The following is an 8,536-nucleotide window of genomic DNA, read 5'->3' on the forward strand; positions in this document are numbered from 1 at the left end:
GCAGTATGGAGGACAAGGAGACACCGAAAGTCTCCGAAGTTGACCAGCTGACCGTCAGCTGTACACGGCGCTTGGGCACTTAATAGTGAACGCTTTGTAACAGGGACCCTCGCGGCCTCGCTGCGCTCGCCACGCTTCGGGCACGGCCTCGCTGCGCTCGCCACGCTTCGGGCACGGCCTCGCTGCGCTCGCCACGCTTCGGGCACGGCCTCGCTGCGCTCGCCACGCTTCGGGCACGGCCTCGCTGCGCTCGCCACGCTTCGGGCACGGCCTCGCTGCAGGCGCCGTGTAGAGCTGACGATCAGCTGTTGAACTTCGGAAACTTTCGCCGTCTCGTTTGTCCTCCGTACTGCGCCTGCGCAGTACAGGGCGGACACTATCCGATGGGGGACAGTATTCGACAAAACACCGGAGGACACTGCAGGCTTGTCTGCCAGCCCCCACCTCCTCCCCCCGTCATACACAGATCTCTCTTGCCTTGGAGATAAGCAGATCACCCTGTCTGTGCTGCTGCTGGAGGGAGCCCAGCCAGGCAACCATAGATGAGTGCCCTGCAGCTTGGATATGGTAAGTGAGCTGATCCCATATCCCCTCACACCATCCCATACCCCACCCCTCCTCCCCTGCCCGTGCCCCCCCCCATCATCTCCCCTGGGGACAGAACCCCCCCCATCATCTCCCCTGGGGACAGGACCCCCCCCCATCATCTCCCCTGGGGACAGGACCCCCCCCCCCATCATCTCCCCTGGGGACAGGGACCCCATCTTTGAGGACAGGGCCCCCCCATCATCTCCCCTGGCAACTGGGATCCCTTATTCTCTGGGGACAGGGCCCCCACCATCTTCTCTGGGGATGGGAACCCCTTCTCACTTGGGGACGGGAACTCTCTGGGACAGGGGCCCCTTGGGGGCAGGGCCCCCCCCATCATCTCCCTTGGGGGCAGGGCTCCCCCCCCATATCATCTCCCTTGGGGGCAGGGCTCCCCCCCCATATCATCTCCCTTGGGGGCAGGGCTCCCCCCCCATATCATCTCCCTTGGGGGCAGGGCTCCCCCCCCATATCATCTCCCTTGGGGGCAGGGCTCCCCCCCCATATCATCTCCCTTGGGGGCAGGGCTCCCCCCCCATATCATCTCCCTTGGGGGCAGGGCTCCCCCCCCATATCATCTCCCTTGGGGGCAGGGCTCCCCCCCATATCATCTCCCTTGGGGGCAGGGCCCCCCCCCATCCCATCATCTCCCTTGGGGGCAGGGCCCCCCCCCATCCCATCATCTCCCTTGGGGGCAGGGCCCCCCCCATCCCATCATCTCCCTTGGGGGCAGGGCCCCCCCCATCCCATCATCTCCCTTGGGGGCAGGGCCCCCCCCCCCATCATCTCCCTTGGGGGCAGGGCCCCCCCCCATCATCTCCCTTGGGGGCAGGGCCCCCCCCCATCATCTCCCTTGGGGGCAGGCCCCCCCCCCATCATCTCCCTTGGGGGCAGGGCCCCCCCCCCCCATCATCTCCCTTGGGGGCAGGGCCCCCCCCCCCCCCCCCATCATCTCCCTTGGGGGCAGGGCCCCCCCCCCATCATCTCCCTTGGGGGCAGGGGCCCCTTCTTCCATGGGGACAGGGCCCCCATCTTTCCTTGAGAAGGGACACCTTCTCATATGGGGACAGGGACCCCCTTCTCACTTGGAGACAAGGTCCCCATCATCTCCCCTGGGCACAGGGCCCCTAATATCTCCCCAGGCAATGCCAACAGGGACCCCTGTGGACAGGGAACCCCATCTCACTTGAAGACAGGGAGCCCTTCATCTCCCCTGGGCACAGGGAGCCCTTCATCTCCCCTGGGCACAGGGAGCCCTTCATCTCCCCTGGGCACAGGGAGCCCTTCATCTCCCCTGGGCACAGGGAGCCCTTCATCTCCCCTGGGCACAGGGCCCCTAATATCTCCCCAGGCAATGCCAACAGGGACCCCTGTGGACAGGGAACCCCATCTCACTTGAAGACAGGGAACCCCATCTCACTTGAAGACAGGGAACCCCATCTCCCCTGAAGACAGGGAGCCCTTCATCTCCCCTGGGGACAGGGAGCCCTTCATCTCCCCTGGGGACAGGGAGCCCTTCATCTCCCCTGGGGACAGGGAGCCCTTCATCTCCCCTGGGGACAGGGAGCCCTTCATCTCCCCTGGGGACAGGGAGCCCTTCATCTCCCCTGGGGACAGGGAGCCCTTCATCTCCCCTGGGGACAGGGAGCCCTTCATCTCCCCTGGGGACAGGGAGCCCTTCATCTCCCCTGGGGACAGGGAGCCCTTCATCTCCCCTGGGGACAGGGAGCCCTTCATCTCCGTGCACTGAGAAAGAGTGTCATGACACCAGCACCGAGATAGAGAACACTGACACCAGCACAGAGAGCATGCCAGCACTGACACCAGCGTTGAGATAGAGGTCACTGACACTAGCAAGGAGATAGATGACATGGAGACAGAGAACAATGACACCAGCTCCAAGACACACTGCACCGAGATAGAGTGCCCAACACCAGCACTGAGAGCACATGGATGCCAGTGCTGAGAAGGTACACTGACGCGTTGAGATAGAGGAAACTCACACCAGCACTTTAAGGTTCTTAATTTATGCAGTTTATACAGTTAATTTGTATCGCTTAATTTTTTTCTTCATTACGGGCATGAGTGGGGCCTCATGTCTAAGTTTTGCCTAAGGCCTCACAAAACCTAGAGCCACCTCTGCTTGTAGGTGTGACTAGGCTTTTTCCTTTCCGAACACAGTAAAATGCAATACCTAAAGTAAATGTGGTGCAGCCACATAGGAAAGAAAGCAATTTCTGCTTTTTCATGCAGCAAAATCCATGAAATGGAAGCTTTACTATGCAATATGAAAACTGTCATTTCCAACGGCCTTTCTAAAAAAAGCTACTTGTCTAAGCTAGCAGTCATGTTGACCCAGTGCCTTCTAGCAAGTTACTGCAATGAAACAAACATTCCAAGTTTACTTGCTGTAGGCTTGTTCCAGGTCAGTGACTCAACCAGCCACTGCAGCCAGAAAACTAGCATTTGCAGAAGGAGATCAGTAATGGCAACCTGCATTATCACAAATTTCTTTCATCTAGTACGGAGACATTACGATGGGCTGAATTTACTAATGCTAGACCATGGAGAAGAGTGAACAAGCATGATCATAGCCAGTGCACCTATGCATCTATGACTGTGATGGATAATAATGACTGATATTCACTTAGTGGCACTGAATGAGTATGTCACAATAATGCGCCATGATGACAAAGAATGACAGCACTCGGTGGCATTGAGGTTAAATAGCTAGCATAGCTAGACGTCGTCTGGGGATTGACCAATCCCCAGGCGACGTCCTATTATGACGAAACACGTAGGGTGGAGCCTGTGAAGCTGACGTCATTACGTTTTCCCTTTTGAGACTGATGGGAAGTAAGCTAGTAGTAGGAAGCCTGTGGAGATGCCGTGATCTCCAATTTTTGATCCACATTTGTCATTACGCTTACCTTGGATGAAATTTCTTGTAAGTGCAATCTATTTTGCTTAATAAATTATATTTTATGAACGATTACACTATGGGAGCAATTTCTACTTTTGTCTTTCGAGTGCCACAATTACAGCTGCAACTATAGATGCTGTTATACATTCCTGGGAGACCTTACTATTCTCTGTGCCTGGTGAGACTACCTACGGTAGTCGGTAAGGAGCATTTATACTCACTTGGGTGTGCTATCATCTTGGATATAGGATCTGGTTTCACTTGCCTTCCTTTGGATTATTATCTTCACACTTCACATGGACTTTTTATTGATCTTTTCTTTTTTCACCGTTTTTATTGGAATGGGACTTTTTTTGGGACTGTTTTTTTTTTTTTTGTTTTTTCGATTGATTTTCATACTTGTCATAGACTCACTTTTTTATGCTTTATCACTTATTAATGTCAAAATAATTTTTTGTGGTATCTGCCTTAGTTTTGGTAGGCGAGAGCTTTTTTCACCATTACCTTTATGCATCATGGTGGTGGGAGTGTTATGGTCTGGCACTGCATGAGTGCTCCCGACACTGGGGAGCTACAGTTCATTGAGGGAACCATGAATGCCAACATGTACTGTGACATACTGAAGCCGAGCATGATCCCCTCCCTTTGACGACTGGGCCGCAGGGCAGTATGCCAACCTAACGACCCCAAACACACCTCCAGGATGACCACTGCCTTGCTAAAGTTGATGGACTGGCCAAGCAGACCTAAACCCTATTGAGCATCTGTGGGGCATCCTCAAACAGAAGGTGGAGGAGCGCAAGGTCTCTAACATCTACCAGCTTCAAGATGTTGTCATGGAGGAGTGGAAGAGGACTCCAGTGGCAACCTGTGAAGCTCTGGTGAACTCCATGCGCAAGAGGGTTAAGGCAGTGCTGGAAAATAATGGTGGCCACACAAAATATTAACACTTTGGGCCCAATTTGGACATTTTCACTTAGGGGTGTACTCACTTTTGCCTGCAGTTTAGACATTAATGGCTGTGTGTTGAGTTATTTTGAGGGGACAGCAAATTTACACTGTTATACAAGCTGTACACTCACTACTTTACATTGTAGCAAAGTGTAATTTCTTCAGTGTTGTCACATGGAGAAGAAGAAAGAAGAAAGAAGAAAGAAAGAAGAAGAAATGATAAAATATGAGGGATGTACTCACTCTTGTGAGAATATTTTATATATTTATTTTCATTCTGGTAGCGAGTAAAAACTTGTGTTTCAGATGTCTTAATACGCTTTTGACTGTCAGGAGCACAATATATATATATATATATATATATATATATATATATATATATATATATATATATATATATATATATATATATATATATATATATACATACACACACACACACACACACATACATATACACACACACACACACACACAGTTTAGGTACAAGACAAAGAAAGAGCAAATGGTGTGTTTTTGAGTATGGGGAAAAAAAAAAATGGGAGCATCCCATTCAAAGCAAGAAAACACTCTTACAAAACATAATCAGAAATCCTCCTTGATAATAAAACCATCATATTGCTCCACGTAAATTTGGAATACTTCCTTAAAGGGATTTTTACTTTTAGCAAAAGAAAAAATTGTCCGACATGTACAAAACAACAATGGTCAAAACCGGCGAGTCAGTCAGCTGTTTAATAAGGTTAGGTTTATACTTTGATGGGGTAACAACACCTGGGTAGCTGTGTTTTACTGCCCTCTCTGCTACTCTTTAAACTGCAAAGGCAGTGCTATGCACCAAGGTGGGTCAAAAATGATCCCCCCGTTGAGTCAACGGAATAGGGCCACACCACAAGCACAGGGTTGCAGCACAGTTGTGTGAGTTTTAAGGGTTTAAAACAGGCAGTGAGAAGGAGATAACACATCACTGCCTGTCAAAGTGCCCTCTGAAAAGCAATCCATTGCAAAACACTTTTCAGCAGCTCTAAAATGGAGCTTAAGAGTTGGATAAAACCAGAAAAGGTCCAAGCAATGTCCAATCTGCTTTTATACAACAAAGACACAGATTGTTTGAAGTCAAATGGCTACATTCCCTCCTGCGTCTAATTGCTGTAAATGCAGGAGAAATTATCTTCAGACGTAAAAACAGAGCAGCCACTACCAGGCAATTAGGAGGCGATCCTGCCACCTCCTGGGTGAAATGGCCCTTGGTGCGTCTCAGATCAGGTTCTCCTGATTTTAAATGTACTTGTGTCTGTCTACAGGAGTTTACACTTGTTTAGAAGCATTCACAGGATCCAATCTGCCCCTGGATGCAATATTTTCACTAAACTGAATGCACCAGAATGCAGGTAAACATACAGTGTGAATTATATGCCCATAGGTCATTACCAGCTTAAATGAGGCCCTGGGGGTTGGGGGGGGGGGGGGGGGGGGTAGTCTCCACTGCTCATTATTAGCCCAGTGCAGAAGGGGTCTTCCTCTTTATTTCAGAAAGTATAAAACTTTATCAGTGTGGCTTTACTAGAAATGTATACAATTTATAGTAAATAAATTTATAGTAAAGCCACACGGATCAACCTATGATTCTTCAATTGTATTGCATATAAAAGGTTTACTAAAGCTCACAAAAATCTTCAATCATTTTGAACTACTGATCAATCCCCCCCCCCCCCCCTTTTTTTTTCAACAATATTAGACATCACTTTAAAGGATTGATCATAATACAGTCTTTTAGGCATTAAGAAGCTCTAGGATGACATAGCCAGGCTTGCCATTTATTTTTAATGGTAGTAGTGGAGTAGTTTTTAGATGCTAGCATTAAATTCGAATTGAGCTTGAAGGTTTAATCTAGAGATTACATTCAAAACATTGGGTGGACTGATCAATTTTCTAAAGGAAGGCAAACTAACGTGCAATGTTTAAAGGGGTCTCTGTTCTTAGACCCCTCTATAAAGTAACATGGGGTCTCTGTTCTTAGACCCCTCCATAAAGTAACATGAAGGGGGGGTCTCTTTTTTTTAATACTCCCCAGTTTTAGACTCTACATACAGTACTTCTAATAAAGTTTTTGGAGTTCTCTTGCAAAGCGACACAGGAATCGGGGAGCAGAGTTACCATATATGGGATACTAAAGCAGGGGTACCCTATTACAATGAAGGGAATGACTATGAACATACCTTGAGTTTCTTCACAGTCTTGATGCTGTCTTGCTCCTGGCTCCACACCGTCACTCCCCCCTTGTTGTATTGGCACTGCCAGCCATCGTTAACCTCACATTGCTCCCGGAAAGTGTTAAAGTCTGCATCGTCTGGAATATGCACCATCCTTTCCGTGTTCCAAAACACAAGATGACTGTATCCCCAAATGACAAGTTAACTCTGCCTTGCTCTCAGGTCACTGCACATGAGTGCAATCCTTTTTTTTTTTTTTTTTTTAAATGTTGGCCAAGTGGTACAGTTCCCTTTCTGTCTTATGCTTTGCAGATGGAAATTCTCTGTTTTTCCATGTCTATTTCTTTTCTTATTATTATCTTTAATTGCTGCTTGCTTCTTAATCAGTTTCCAGGGTTGTTCTCAGTATCTATATGTGTGTTTCTTTCAGAGGTCAGTGATCCAAGCAATGAACAGGGCACCAGCTGTGCACCCCACCAGGTAGGCTTTGCAACAAGCTCTGCTGACTTGTCTCCGGTTTCCTCTACCTAAGCTTGCAAGGTCCTGTATTATTTAAAAGGTAACATCATACAGGTGTCTTGGATTCCTCACCCAGCCCATTACTTCCACTCCCTCCTCTTTCTTCCTGAGCATCCTCCTCTCTCTCCCTGCCTAAGCTCCATCTGTCTGACTGCAGCAGCTACTGATTCAGCTGATCCCTAGCTAGCCTCATCATCAAGCCCATTAAACATGCCTGGGAATATAGGTGCAAGTGTGCATTTCAGGCAGGTTGCAGTGAGAGATGTGTGCATTGCAGTATAGTCAAACTTTCCTTGTACTGCACTGCCACTGCAGAGGAAGAATCAGGATTTTTAGCAAAGCAGACGGTTAGAGATTCTGGAAGCTTGGATTTGTTCACAGTAACTTGAATATCCATCAGGAATTCAATCCATAGGTCAAAGCAGGCTTTAAGCAGCCTGTGCCCTTACTGAATAATGCAATAACAAACTGACAGGTAGACAGTATATCATTCTCTCCCTGCAGAATACGGCAAAGTATTGCTGCAGAGAGCTATGTATGCGTGAGATGCACCGCAGCAATTTTATGATTATTGGAACATGCAGAGGTCTCTGCAGAAAAATGTGTCTGAACATACTTTATTACATTCACTCAGTGCAGTAGTAGCAAAACTATTAAGCCTTTAACATCCGTGTCACATCCACAATACTGCAATGTTTACAACAAAATGAATGTTAACACATGTGGTCCATACGGAAAGTATCACATCATATGTATTGACCTGCATTTGTCAGTGCAGATGCGGACAGATGTATGAAGGCTTGGACATCCATCTGTAACTGCATGAAGCTGCTGATTATGCAGATACACGTGCACAGCAATGGCTCCTTTCAGTCTCTCATTACTTTGTACAGGTTGAGCAGCCACCGCTGTTCACATACACCTGTCAATCCATTGCCAAGAATCTGTTGATTCTTGCCGCTGGAATATGGTATATGCATGTAATTGCTCATGTGAAGGAAGCCTAAAAATTGTGTTGGTGGAGGCAGGCAGGATTTTATTGAAATGCACTGCAATGCATATTAGGTGGAAGTAAAAGCATGTGTCTTAAAGAAAAAAAATGCTGCAACATACATACAAACGCAGTCACTCTAAAGCCTCATACACACGATCATACTTTGTACAAACTTTCCCGTGGATTTTTGTACAAAGGGCGTTGGCCGTAAACTAATTAAGCATACACACGGCAGGACTTTTTCGGCAACAAACACGAACGTAGTGACGTTTCAACGTACTGACGACACTTCAAAAAGAGGACGTTCAATTCTTCGGCGCCACCCTTTGGTCAACTTCTGTATTGTTG

At 48.1% G+C, this 8,536-nt stretch overlaps 1 protein-coding gene across 1 annotated transcript in view; it reads right to left on the minus strand.

The window, feature by feature from the left end:
• The window catches only part of LOC141132504 (START domain-containing protein 10-like), a 155,973-nt gene extending 148,234 nt beyond the window's left edge, over nucleotides 1–7,739 (minus strand). Inside the window, exon 1 of the mRNA XM_073621035.1 lies at nucleotides 6,682–7,739. Coding sequence (XP_073477136.1) covers nucleotides 6,682–6,828 — 147 coding nt within the window. The 5' untranslated portion in view covers nucleotides 6,829–7,739. The remainder of the gene's footprint in view (nucleotides 1–6,681) is intronic.
• Nucleotides 7,740–8,536: the final 797 nt, after the last annotated feature.

Source organism: Aquarana catesbeiana, linkage group LG03, assembly GCF_042186555.1.
Source record: "Aquarana catesbeiana isolate 2022-GZ linkage group LG03, ASM4218655v1, whole genome shotgun sequence".
NCBI lineage: Eukaryota > Metazoa > Chordata > Amphibia > Anura > Ranidae > Aquarana > Aquarana catesbeiana.